A 13,694-nucleotide genomic window follows, 5' to 3' on the forward strand; every position below is an offset into this window, starting at 1 on the left:
AAAAAATTGAGGAGGAGAAGATGATATTGGAGTTGCATGTTGCGGATGTCGTCGATGATCACAAGATCAAGATGGATGCAATGCGCTTGAAGATTAGAAAGATTAGAAAACATGCCATTCATACCGAGGCTTGGTATCATTATGCCGTTGGATCAATTGTTACCTTGGTTGCGATTATGATCGCATTTGTTTTCGCATTGAAATGTTTTACATAGTTTCAATGTATGGTTTAATTAATTAGATGCTCTGGAGAGCTATATATATGTTGTTAGATGAGAACTATGTATGTACTTTGGTTTTAATGTGATGATGAACTTCTATTAATTTGGTCACTTAATTATCTATTCATGATGTTCTATAATGGTTTTTGACACAATTAATTATATATAATGCACGCAGATGAACCGGCAATGGATGTACGGTGACAGACACACCTCCGAGTACATTAAGGGCGTGCATGATTTTCTCGAAGTGGCTGAGGCAAACAAGCAGAATGGTTTTATGTGTTGTCCATGCCCTATATGTGGGAATACGAAGTCTTACTCTAACCGGAAAATCCTTCACACCCACCTGCTTTACAAGGGTTTCATGCCACACTATAATGTTTGGACGAGGCACGGAGAAATAGGGGTTATGATGGAAGACGGCGAAGAAGAAGAGGACGATGACAACTATGTGCCCCCTGAATACGGTGATGCTGCAACGGGGGAAGCTGCTGAAGATCAAGAGGAACCAGACGATGTGCCCAATGATGCTGCAAGGGGGGAAGCTGCTGAAGATCAAGAGGAACCAGTGCCCGATGATGATGATCTCCGCCGGGTCATAGTCGATGCAAGGACGCAATGCGAAAGTCAAAAGGAGAAGCTGAAGTTCGATCACATGTTAGAGGATCACAAAAAAGGGTTGTACCCCAATTGCGAAGCTGGAAACACAAAGCTCGGTACCGTACTGGAATTGCTGCAGTGGAAGGCAGAGAATGCTGTGCCTGACAAAGGATTTGAGAAGCTATTGAAAATATTGAAGAAGAAGCTTCCAAAGGATAACGAATTGCCCGACAGTACATACGCAGCAAAGAAGGTCGTATGCCCTCTAGGATTGGAGGTGCAGAAGATACATGCATGCCCTAATGACTGCATCCTCTACCGGGGTGCGTACAAGGATCTGAACGCATGCCCGGTATGCGGTGCATTGAGGTATAAGATCAGACGAGATGACCCTGGTGATGTTGACGGCGAGCCCCCCAGGAACAGGGTTCCTGCGAAGGTGATGTGGTATGCTCCTATAATACCACGGTTGAAACGTCTGTTCAGAAACGAAGAGCATGCCAAGTTGATGCGATGGCACAGTGAGGACCGTAAAAAAGACGGGAAGTTGAGAGCACCCGCTGACGGGTCGCAGTGGAGAAAATTCGAGAGAAAGTACTGGGCTGAGTTTGCAGCTGACCCAAGGAACGTATGGTTTGGTTTAAGCACGGATGGCATTAATCCTTTCGGGGAGCAGAGCAGCAATCACAACACCTGGCCCGTGACTCTATGTATGTATAACCTTCCTCCTTGGATGTGCATGAAGCGGAAGTTCATTATGATGCCAGTTCTCATCCAAGGCCCTAAGCAACCCGGCAACAACATTGATGTGTACCTAAGGCCATTAGTTGAAGAACTTTTACAGCTGTGGAATGGAAACGGTGTACGTACGTGGGATGAGTACAAACAGGAGGAATTTAACCTGCACACGTTGCTGTTTGTAACCATCAACGATTGGCCCGCTCTCAGTAACCTTTCAGGACAGACAAACAAGGGATACCACGCATGCACGCACTGTTTAGATGACACTGAAAGTATATACCTGGACAAAAGTAGGAAGAATGTGTACCTGGGCCATCGTCGATTTCTTCCGACCAACCATCAATGTCGAAAGAAAGGCAAGCATTTCAAAGGCGAGGCAGATCACCGGAAGAAGCCCACCATGCGTACCGGTGATCACGTACTTGCTATGGTCAATGATTTACACGTAATCTTTCGAAAGGGTCCCGACGGACTAGCTGTTCCGAATGACGCTGAGGGACACGCACCCATGTTGAAGAAGAAATCTATATTTTGGGACCTACCCTACTGGAAAGACTAGAGGTCCGCTCTTCAATCGACGTGATGCACGTGACGAAGAACCTTTGCGTGAACCTGCTAGGCTTCTTGGACGTGTATGGGAAGACAAAAGATACACCTGAGGCACGGGAGGACCTGCAACGTTTGCACGAAAAAGACGGCATGCCTCCGAAGCAGTATGAAGGTCCTGCCAGCTACGCTCTTACGAAAGAAGAGAAAGATATCTTCTTTGAATGCCTGCTCAGTATGAAGGTCCCGACTGGCTTCTCGTCGAATATAAAGGGAATAATAAATATGCCAGAGAAAAAGTTCCAGAACCTAAAGTCTCATGACTGCCACGTGATTATGACGCAACTGCTTCCGGTTGCATTGAGGAGGCTTCTACCGGAAAACATCCGATTAGCCATTGTGAAGCTATGTGCATTCCTCAATGCAATCTCTCAGAAGGTGATCGATCCAGAAATCATACCAAGGCTAAGGAGTGATGTGGCGCAATGTCTTGTCAGTTTCGAGCTGGTGTTCCCACCATCCTTCTTCAATATCATGACGCACGTCCTAGTTCATCTAGTCGACGAGATTGTCATTCTGGGGCCCGTATTTCTACACAATATGTTCCCCTTTGAGAGGTTCATGGGAGTCCTAAAGAAATATGTCCGTAACCGCGCTAGGCCAGAAGGAAGCATCTCCATAGGCCATGGGTTAGTACACAAAGCGTAATTGACAATGCTTACTACACCATGGGATCGCTTGATCCCTCTCGGTACATCTTGTGCGCTTTGTGTGTTGATCAACTTGATTCACTCTTGACTTAGTCTTGATCAACCTTGACTCTTTCCAACTCTCTTCATTTGGATGATGTCTTGAAGGTAAACATGAATGATCACACAATCTTCTTCTTCAAGACATGCTTGCAATAAGCTCTACTCTCACATGACCAATCTTTGGATAATTCCTTAATAACACCTTGGTCACCACATAAACTCCTTGAAACCAACACATGGACTTCAAGAAATGCCTATGGACAAATCCTTCAAATATATCTCAAGGCAACCATTAGTCCATAGAGATTGTCATCAATTACCAAAACCAAACATGGGGGCACCGCATGTTCTTTCAATAACTCACTACAAACCCCACGGTAACTTTTGACCCCGGGATAAAAGTTTGTTGAAAACATACCCTGATAACTTGTGTGTAAATAACATGGTAATATGCATACAACAGAGCTGATAACTTACTTAATCCAGACGTGGTAACTTTTTGACCAGGAAAAAATGTTGTTAAAAAAACCTGCCAATAACTCATGTGTAAACAATATGATAATACACGCACATGAGAGTTGATAACTTATATACAAATATCGCGGTAATTTTTTGACCGATGGAATGAAAATTGTTGAGAAACATACTCTTATATTTTTTGTGCAACATGGTAATATACACAACAAAGCTGATAACTCACTGCAAACATCATAATCACTTTTTTTGCAGGTATCCATAATCACTTTTTGACTCTGGGATAAAAGTTTGTTGAAAACATACCCCAAAAACTTTTGTGTAAATGACACGGTAACTTATGTATGAACTTATGTATGACAGACATGATAACTTACGTAGCCCAGATGTGGTAACTTTTGGTACAAAAAAAAGTGATCAAAACATAGCAACATGGGATCTAGTTTCGAAGATCTCGTCGAGACGATTTTTTTGTGAAGACGGTTTTTCAATCGGGGCGACGGTTTAAGCTACAAAATGTTTTGAAGTTTGAAAAAAGAAAGAATCTAGGATGATATCAGCCGTTCGTCTTTTAGTGCATATATGCATGTAATTAAAGAGAGAAGTGCACCTGAAAGAAAAATTAGTCATTCTAACGCATGCATGTTTATAATTACAGTGAAGTAGGAATTGCCCTTGCCTATTGCTAAAATTCAACGTTTGATAGTTATAAAAGTCATTTGAAAATTTATACAAGAAGACAACCACCAAAGCAAACCGGCCATTTACAAGTTCCACGGCGTGTTACCAGTTTACAGTTTTATATATGCATCTACAACCACGAGTAATTCAAAATAACCATTCTAAATCTCTCCTGGTATATGGACACAAATCCATGGTTATACTATACCAGGATCCACGCTGTGCATGCACCTTAAGCTGCCTGGAAAACAATTATGTACACGTTCGACCATATGGACAAAGATCGCGTCGATGAGCTCATGCCGTCTCGTGGTCAGTCCTCGCCCCCGCCTCCGATGAAGGGGTCGACGGCGGCGTCGCGTCCTCCTCGTCCTCATCCACGGACGGCAGGCTGGGCTCCCACGACCTCGTCCACTTCTGCGCCTGGGATATCCTGCCGGACTTCTTGCACGCCTCCGCGGCATCCAGCTGCAAGCCGTCCGCGGGCTTTGTGTTCCTCCTCTTCTCGTCCTTCCTCGCCGGCCCAACGCCACCGTCCTTTTTGTCGGCGAGCCCGCGGGCCACCATCCTCTTGAACTGCCACCCGGCCCAGAGTTCCCGGTTCACGAATAGTCCCGCGCGCAGCACCCCTCCGGCACCGCCTCCCGCTCCTCCCCCGACCAAGACGACGACGAGGACATGTCAGCGTCCGTGTCCGTGTCGTCCGTGGACGCCGCCGCCGCGTCCTCGTCATCTCGGTCGTCGTGGTCGGGCTGAGCTCTCCTAGTAGTAGAAGAAGAAGAAGAAGAAGAAGGAGGAGGAGGAGGAGGAGGAGGAGGAGGAGGAGAAGTAGAAGGAAGAGACTGGCGGTTGTCATCTCTCCCAGTGAGAGCGACGAGGCGGCGATGGCTCGGTTTGCACGGGCGAGGCCGGCCCCTCGACGGTGATCCCCATCGAGTCATCGTCGGAGGAGGACGAGGAGTTCTGGGGGCTCTCGGATGACTCTAAAGAGTCGTACTGGATGCCCTCGGACGACGAGTCGTTTTGATAGTTTAAATTTATGTCAGCTATGTTTGAACTATGTTTGAATTTGATGTTTGAAATATGTTGAAGTACTAGTTGGTCGTTTTCAGAATTTAAACATCCTAGTTTTGGACCATCTGTTGGAGTTGAGCCTTTTTCGAAGATGTAAAAAGCATTTTTTGATGCTTCAAATTTGGACCATCACCGGTTTGGATCACCAAAATTTGGATCATCTATTGAAGATGCTCTAATGAGAAATATGACGTTGCCCGCAAAAAAAGAGAAATATGAAATAGATAGTCTCTCTTTGTGGGTGGAAGATGTAACAAGTACTTGGAGAAACTTCGTTTAGTTGCTTGTATCGACATCTGATGGTTTCGTATATTTGTATAATGGAGGCGGGGACCTCCTGCCTGCAGCCTGTATGTCTAAAAAAAAGATAAATTTGAAAATTTATACAAGAAAACAACCACCAAAGCAAACCGGCGATTTACAAGTTCCACCACATGTTACCAGTTTACAGTTTTATATATGCATCTACAACCACGAGTAATTCACAATAAAATTTCTAAATCTCTCCTGGTATATGGACACAAATCCATGGTTACTTATATACCAGGATCCACGCTGTGCATGCAGATTAAGCTGCCCGGAAAACCACTATGTGCACGTTCGACCATGGACAAGATCGCGTCGATGAGCTCATGCCGTCTCGTGGTCGGTCCTCGCCGCCGCCTCCGATGAAGGGGTCGACGGCGGCGTCGCGTCCTCCTCGTCCTCGTCCACGGACGGCAGGCTGGGCTCCCACGGCCTCGTCCACTTCTGCGCCTGGGATATCCTGCGGGAGTTCTTGCACGCCGCCGTGGCATCAGGCTGCAAGCCGTCCGGGGGCTTTGTGTTCCTCCTCCTCTTCTTGTCCTTCCTCGCCGGCCCAACGCCACACTCCTTTTTGTCGGCGAGCCCGCGGGCCACCATCCTCTTGAACTGCCACTCGGCCCAGAGTTCCCGGTTCACGAAGTAGTCCCTCGCGCAGCACCCCTCCGGCGCCGCCTCCCGCTCCTCCGCCGACCACGACGATGACGACATATCTTCGTCCGTGGACGCCTCCGCCTCCTCATCGTCGCGGCCGTCGTCGTGGTCGGGGTTGGCCCCGACGGAGCCCTCCGGTATATCGCGCTGGAGCCGCCGCACGGTGGTCTCGGGCAGCAGCAGCACCTTCTGGCCGGGAAAGAGCGGCTCGAGCGGGCGCACGGTGGCGCCGTGCGGGTTGCGGAAGACGTCCGGGTGCGCGAGGCAGAGGCCCGGCGGGTGGTTGCCGACGACGGCGCAGGCGAGCACCACGCCCGCGTACACCTCCACGATGCCGCTCCAGAGCACCACCCGCACCACCGAGTCGGCGGGCCACGTGGAGCCGGCGCTCGCGCTGAGCTCCACCGACGCCGCGTAGCCGTCGGGCGCCCGCCGCCGGCCCCCCATGAGGTACGGCTGCTGCTTCTTCCGGCCCCGCAGGGCCCGCGGGATGTACCTGGCCAGAGACGCCTTCGACGTGCAGCTGCCGCCGCCGCCGCCGCCATGACGAGCCATGGTTGCTGGGTACGTGGGGAGGGAAGAGACGGATGGATCGATCAGGTGGGGAGCTTTGCTCGGCGCGGCGAGCGTGGGTACATATAGCAGAGGCAGGGAGGGTCTTGCCATGGCTCCTCGGTGCTGTTGTCGGCTTGTTCTTGTCGATGCGGCGGTCCTCGCGATCATCAAAGCTATGTGCTCTTCTTGTTGCCTGGCCATTGGAACTGCCGACCGATGGGAGCAGGCTGCACGCCCGCACGTCGGCGGGTGGTGCACGCACGCGCACACGCACGGCGGCCAGCGATTGGCTGGAGTAGAGTGGGAGTTGTAAGAGGTATTTTAAATTTGGCGGGACGGGGGGCGCCTTGTTTGATGGGCGTCGTACTGCGTCGACTGAACCTAGATGGTATCGATCGTCCCGGTCCAATCCAATCCACTCCGCTATCCGCACGTCTGCATCATCTCATGTCACTTTTTCACCAGCCTAGCCGTAGCCGGCCGGCTTTAATTAACTAGTCTTGCTAAGTCTCAGTCGATTAAGGCTTTGTTATGTTTCAGTCAATGCTATATTCTTGAGATTTTATGTTAAGATTTGTGCAATTTTTCTTTGTTCTTTCTTACATGTTATAGTATTTGACTGAGACTTGGTTAAGTCTCAAGTCTCAGTCGAGTGAGACCTAGCCATACGTTTAATTAATACTCCAAACTCCATAAACTAATTAGCATCTCGCTTAATCATTAGATGGGCTGTGGTGCACGTTGCTGACCCAGATTGATTGTAGACTATCTTTGTCCAAGATGCAAAAAAAGGGATGTACTCGCCACCCACTTTGACTGTTTGCCAGTTGCCAGTTTGCCACTGCTTGCTTATCAAGATTCAGGCCATGGCGTGGCGACCAACCAAACGCTCCTAGTTTCCATTTCCACAAACACAAAGTGAGCCATACACATGCCCACCGCTGCTAGTCCTACACAACTTCATCGAAACAACGAGAGGGAGACACAGTTTCTGATCCACGCCATTAGCAGACGTACGTGTTTATATTTATTTACATATACACGGGAACTCCCCGAGGGTTCAGTTGGTTCAGCCAGGTGATTGCCGTGCCTACCTACTCATTGCAGTGCTGCAAAAATGTACAACTCTCGGTCTCCAACTGGGAGGAATGGGAGTTTCAGCACCATGTCGTTTGGACTTCAGTATGTATAGTGTGGTCGCTTAGTTAGGGAACTGGCCGGCACGATCGATGCACCGCCTTCAGCCATGCAGGCTCAGGGGACGCGGCCTAGTACTCTTTGCACCGCCTTCTTCACGCCCTCCTGGTCTAGGCTCGTCGTCAGGTACACTTCCTGGACCTGCATACATGCCAAGTAGAACAATGATCATGTGTGATTTGACATACAGTCTCAAGTGATCAAGGAGGCAAGGTGTATGTTGGATAAAGGCTTGCGTTTGAGATATGGACAATATATAGTTTCTCAACTCCAGAGGTGCTCGCACTTGTTTTGGCAGCTCGTGCATTGCAGCCATATCAAGCAATGTATATAAACAGGTTGGTTGTGCAGCTGTGCGGCATGTTTTTGGCACAGCTGTAAACATTGGCTTCTCATTCCATGGCTTCACACATGTACAGCTTGTATAAAAAGAGCCCTACTGCTGATTACTCCCAACAGATGGCAGTGTTTACGACTCGCAGGACATATCAATAGATAAGTTGTGATCAACGGCTCTTCTCGAAACATAGACTATGTTGTTCAATGGGATGTAGTATTTGTTCTGTTGACCAGGGACTGAAAACTATCCACGTACTTGCAGTCCAGTAGTACAATGGAACTGCCTACCGAGAGAAAATAATAATACATACTATGTACTGTATCAAATAAGAAAGCCAACCTGTCTCCCGGCTCGAGCAAGAAGCTTGTACTGGTTGTCCTTAGCTGGCACCTGCATAACGAACGAGAGACCCAATACATCACCATACTCGTCACGTGGCTCCTTCGATGAGTAATAATATTAGTGTGCTTTAGGATGATACATACACTAGAAAGCCAGAGCTCTAGATCTTGCGAAACCACACGTTTCTCCAATGCCTGCCGCCCGAACCGCACATCTGTTATACTGTGAAGAAAATACAAAGTATTAACACAGAAGATCATGGCAGAACCTATACATACATGTATACCATGGTGCTATAGTCAAGCAGAAAAGGACACTGCTCTTAAAGTGGTACACCAGCAATAAACAACTGTATAACAGACACTCAAACAGAGCACTTACCCGTCCTCTTGTAAAAGTTCGTTACATATCCCGTCAAGTCCTGGAAGAAGTTCAATTTCTGGAGGAGATGATGCGGTCTCAGCATCAGGTGACAGATCAGGTTCCTACAAAACATGATTGTTAACTGCACGAGTCCACTCCTAAACGAATGAAGTTGATTAGTAAAACGTCCTGAGACGCTGTGTATTCAGCAACTTACCAAAGGAATAATTTTGTCCAATGTCTCCAGCAGAGGATCTTCCTCCAATTGCCTGATTGATAAACCTATCCTTGACTTCTCCCTGTTTGTGTAGGAAATGCAAGTATGTCAGATCATTTAACATGATTTTCTGATTCAAGACAAGACGCCCAGTGTTTTTTGATCTCCCTTGTAAGCAACAAAAGGAAAGCATGCCTGAAACAGATTCATTTAATTCTTTTCATCTAGCCCTAAAACACTGTACATTATAATTGCACGGCATTAAGATCATATTCCTGATGTGCATTTTTTAATCAATTCTAGCATCCATGAATGCCATTATCCAATATATTAGGTTTATTACCACAAACAAACTAGATTGCACTAGGATGCAGGCGATTTTACTGAGAAAAAAAATACACCACTAGGATACTTACGCATCAACATTCACCACTATGACCTTGACGATATCGCCTTCAGTTAGAAAATCTTGGACATCTTGGACAAGATCCCAAGAGACCTCAGAGATATGTACGAGACCAGTGAGATGATACTTTCCTGTTTGAGCATAGTTGCCGTCAATCTCTATGTGAAATAAAATATTTAGAACAGAAGTGACCAAGGCTACTGCCAAATAGTACCATCAGGAAATCGCAGGTGAACAAATGCACCATAGTGGAAGACAGAACCAACAATTCCATCATAGGTACCGCCAATCTTTACTTGAGAAGAGTACATTGACCAACTGGCATCCTTCTCAGAGAATACAAGCTTCTTTTCTGCCTCATTCGCTTCAACTACCTAGATCAATTAGCAACAGCAAGTGGAACCCTGAAATCTGGTGCTCATTTGGTCGAAATACCAAAGTAGTAATATTTTAAGGCATAACCAAAACTGTCAGTATAACTACTAAACAGGTGTCTGATCATGTGAAATAGGCTGTAATTCAGAAGGCCAGGCCACTATCAGAATGAAGTTTACTACTCCCTCCGTCCCATAATATAAGAGCGTTTTTGGACAGAGGGAGTAGAATTGAAGAAAATTGAAGGACAGTTTCTTGGAGCTATAAACCCAGTTTACGATTGCTGTAGTCTACCTCCACCACCAAATGGAGTAACTAAAACAAAAACATGGCAATCGTTCATGTCACGCTATAAGGTCAACTTTCTGCAGCATATTCTAATTGTTAGAAACTTAAAACCAGCATGCCATTTGCCCTACTATGTAGAATACACACAGTCAAAAAATTGAGTCTGCCATCCACTTAATTAGTAAATACAGTGGCTACTAGCTACAAAGGAGTGTGTCATGGATTTTAGCATGCCGGATGGATACAATTAATAAAAAAAAAGCATGACAAAAGGAACAAAAAAATCAGTTACCTTGACAGAAACAGAGGAACCTACTAGGTCCTTTGTAACATCTTGAATGGGCCTTTTGGGATCTGCAAACCAAAACAGACACGGACCATAAATTAAGTTACAGCAGCTGCAATCCGCTCCTGAATTGTTTCCGTTTGTAATTACGGTCGGCTCAAAGTAGTGGGGTGAGCAGACTGAGTAGAGAACTCAACTGGTAGGAGGAGGAAAGGGTACCTTTAGACCAATGGGCGGGGCTGAGGAGAGGATTGGGCACAAAGCCCTGCATGGAGTTGTACTTGAGGATGAGCCCGCCGGTGTTTGACCGCAGCACGGGCAGCGTGAGGATCTTCCCCTGGTCCTTGTCCGCGCGCACAGCCTTCCAGTCCGCCGCGAACTGCGAGCATCATGGCAGTCTCATAGTGTCATATGACTGATACCCCCAGCCGGCATTGCATCGAACAGCTACTGCGCACCACAGCAGCGGCCAAGAACGGCTACCGGGCAAAGCCCCTGAGCGTGGGCTAGTACCGACAGCAGCAAACAGGTGTGACGCGAGGCGCCGTGCGTGCGTACCTGAGCAAGGCGCGCCTCCTCGAACGCGGCGGAGACAGACGCGGCGTCCTCCTGGCTGACGGTGGCGCCCTCGGACGCGGCCGCCGAGAGGCGGACCCGGCCGCGGCTGGGAAGAAGGGAAAGGAATGAGGCGGCGGGCAGCGCGGGGGCGCGGGAGGACGGGGAGATCGCCGGGAGCGAGGGCGGCGGCTTCAGGGACGCGGACAGCATTTCGTACGCCGGCGGTGAGCGGTGGGCGGTGACCCGTTGTGGTGGTGAGGAACGAGTGGCCGTGGACGGGGAGCGCGGGACGCGAGGAGTGGTGATCCGTGCGCGTTCGGTTCGGACGGACGGATGGATTTGATCGGCGCGTTTGATTGGGTGGGAGCGAGCAGTCCATCCCCGTCCCGTGGTGGCCGCGCGCGCGCGCGTCCAAATCCTTCCCTGCATTTTCTTTACTGTTATTTTTTTAGTATTTCAACTTTGAGAATTAAATCTCATTGATGCTATATTCGTGAAAATTTCTTTTTTTGCATGTTATGTCACTTGACTGACACTTGGTTAAATCTCAGTCGACTGCGACATATTCACACCCTTATTATTTTGATAAAATAGGGTTTTAATGACTGAAATCGTGGCATCATACAAAAGAGTTTAGTCCCCTTGAAAATAAAGTCATTCCTGGTTATCCAGATAGGATTGTTCTCGGTCTCCCTGATCATAATTCAACGGGTGTGTGATGTGTTCAATAAAAAGGCAACATGCATGGGATGAGAGAAAAGAAGAAGCGCGAGAAAGAAGAGAAAAACAGCGTGAAGGCGTATGTGGTTGTGGAGCGAGGGGGCATTGGATGTTATACATTTTGAAGAGGCAAATTGAAGGTTTGGATTGGGAGAAGAGAGGGAAGATGAAGTAAAAGAATCATGTCATCGGCTATGGACTGAATCAGTCATTGCCTCCTTCCATTTTTTGTTAAGAGACTGATATGGAATATAATGGCATGTTTGATGATAGTGGATTGGATTTTTATGCAAATGAGTGCATGTGCACCCAGTTATTCGAAATAATCAGAACGCACAAGCGTAAGTTTTCACAATATCTAAAAATATTTGTACACACATTGTTGGATGTAGTGTGTGTGTCCAATGGAAGAGAGAGAGAGAGAGTCTAATACAATGATGTTGCTCGAATGAAATCTTCAGACGGAAATTGGCAATGGCTCCTAGGTGCATACGTACCCATTGTCTAAATACATATTTTGAAAAGTTGAAAAATTCCGAACAAAAATCACACGTGTATATGCGGACATTCTATGTGCGTGCACAAGTTTTCGGAGAAAAACGAGGTTTTTTGTGGCTTGTGTAAAAAAGTCAATTTCCGATACTTCATTACAACTATTCATTTTGCATTTCTTTATCTTTTTTACACAAGCCACAAAAAACGTCGTTTTTCCCCAAAACTTTGTGCATGCACATAGAATGTCCGGATATACCCACGGGATTTTTTCCCCAAATTTTCCAACTTTTACCAAAAAAGGCTTTCGCCCCGCTTTATAAATAAAGCAACCACCAAGCACAAAGTACCAAGGTAACAACAGACCACACCACACACCAACACACAGCGCCACCGCAAGTCAGGTCCAACACTCACACGCACGCCCAGACACAAACAACCCCAAGTTCCGCTGTGGGCACAGCACAACAAGCCCAACACAAAAGCATGACGAGACAACCCAAGACGGCGGTGGCGGAGGCGACGACATGACGATCTAATCTGGTTCCGGAGGTGGGGGGGGGGGGAGCGGCGGCGCCAACCGGAGAGCCATCGCGCGGAGCTGGGTGATGATGGATGTGATGGCGTCTCTCTCCCTGGGACGGCTAAGCGGCCGCCAAAGCTGCAAGTAACCAGACCATTTGAACAAAGCGTCAGTACCACGACGAAGAGGGATATGTTGAATCACAAGTTTATTCCTAACAGTCCACAGCGTCCAGGCAAGGACCCCAATGGTCAGCCACCTAGTGTGGCGCAACGCGGGTGGGATCGCTTGGAGTTCGGCAAAGAGAGCGGGGAAGTTGTTATGGTCCCAGTTTCCACCCACAATCTCGCGGAAACAGCTCCAAAGGAACTGCACAGACATGTAGGTGAAGAAGATGTGGTTTGAATCTTCTTCAGGCCCATAGAGCGGGCAGCGCCCATCCCCAGGGCCATTGCGTTTCAGAACCTCAACGCCAGATGGGAGGCGGCCGCGAATCCATTGCCACAAGAAGATCCTAATTTTGAGGGGAAGGCGGATCGCCCAAATGGAGGAGAGTGCCTCATGGACAAGTGATGGGGCGATGGCCAGGTATAAAGATTTGGTGGAGAATTGCCCAGAAGGCTCAAGCCGCCATCTGGCGCGGTCATCGTCCGTCGAGAGATCAGGCTCGTGCAGTGCAATACAGTCGAGCAGCTCCTGCCAGTCTGCGTTCTTAGCCGGGCCAAAAGGACTCCGGAACGCTAGTTGCCCTAAGTCAATAAGGGCGGTCACCATGGAGATCTGTCGCGCAACCACGATGGAGAAGAGGTCCGGAAAGCGGGCCGCAAGGGGCGTGTCGCCAGCCCACCTATCGAACCAGAACAGCGTGGCGGTGCCGGAACCAATCTTGATCGAGGTCCCGATCCGAAGGACAGGGAGGAGCTGAATGATGGACTGCCAGCACTGGGAGCCCCCAGATCGCTGTCAGAAGGCGAGAGGCTGGC

The 13,694-nt window shown here is 48.2% G+C and overlaps 2 protein-coding genes across 3 annotated transcripts; both read right to left on the minus strand.

Annotated features, from left to right (window-relative positions):
- Positions 1-5,648: 5,648 nt before the first annotated feature.
- Positions 5,649-6,733, minus strand: LOC123123771 (uncharacterized). The gene has a single exon (XM_044544376.1). It carries the CDS (start codon positions 6,713-6,715, stop codon positions 5,723-5,725), a length of 993 nt encoding a protein of 330 aa, XP_044400311.1. The 5' UTR covers positions 6,716-6,733; the 3' UTR covers positions 5,649-5,722.
- Positions 6,734-7,595: 862 nt separating this feature from the next.
- On the minus strand, positions 7,596-11,295 carry LOC123123770 (4-hydroxy-3-methylbut-2-enyl diphosphate reductase). 2 transcript variants are annotated; one of them, XM_044544375.1, is made up of 10 exons: positions 10,977-11,293; positions 10,638-10,797; positions 10,425-10,486; positions 9,684-9,843; positions 9,480-9,600; positions 9,064-9,145; positions 8,865-8,968; positions 8,627-8,705; positions 8,481-8,531; positions 7,596-7,942 (listed from the first exon to the last, which is right to left on the minus strand). In XM_044544375.1, exons 1-10 carry the CDS (start codon positions 11,184-11,186, stop codon positions 7,859-7,861), a joined length of 1,113 nt encoding a protein of 370 aa, XP_044400310.1. In that variant the 5' UTR covers positions 11,187-11,293; the 3' UTR covers positions 7,596-7,858. The 2 variants fall into 2 exon arrangements, with proteins under 2 accessions (XP_044400310.1, XP_044400309.1); XM_044544374.1 differs by having other exon boundaries at positions 8,481-8,705; positions 10,977-11,295.
- Positions 11,296-13,694: the final 2,399 nt, after the last annotated feature.

The sequence above is a fragment of the Triticum aestivum genome, chromosome 5D (assembly GCF_018294505.1).
Source record: "Triticum aestivum cultivar Chinese Spring chromosome 5D, IWGSC CS RefSeq v2.1, whole genome shotgun sequence".
Lineage (NCBI taxonomy): Eukaryota > Viridiplantae > Streptophyta > Magnoliopsida > Poales > Poaceae > Triticum > Triticum aestivum.

Bases quoted from the DNA above. Each gene is read 5' to 3' on its own strand.
- LOC123123771 (XM_044544376.1), bottom strand. From the start codon at position 6,715: ATGGCAAGACCCTCCCTGCCTCTGCTATATGTACCCACGCTCGCCGCG.
- LOC123123770 (XM_044544374.1), bottom strand. From the start codon at position 11,186: ATGCTGTCCGCGTCCCTGAAGCCGCCGCCCTCGCTCCCGGCGATCTCC. The intron at 9,844-10,424 runs GTAACTGATTTT...TAATTGATCTAG, and splicing joins GTTCCTCTGTTTCTGTCAAG to GTAGTTGAAGCGAATGAGGC. The intron at 8,706-8,864 runs GTAAGTGCTCTG...TTTTCTTCACAG, and splicing joins GAACTTTTACAAGAGGACGG to TATAACAGATGTGCGGTTCG.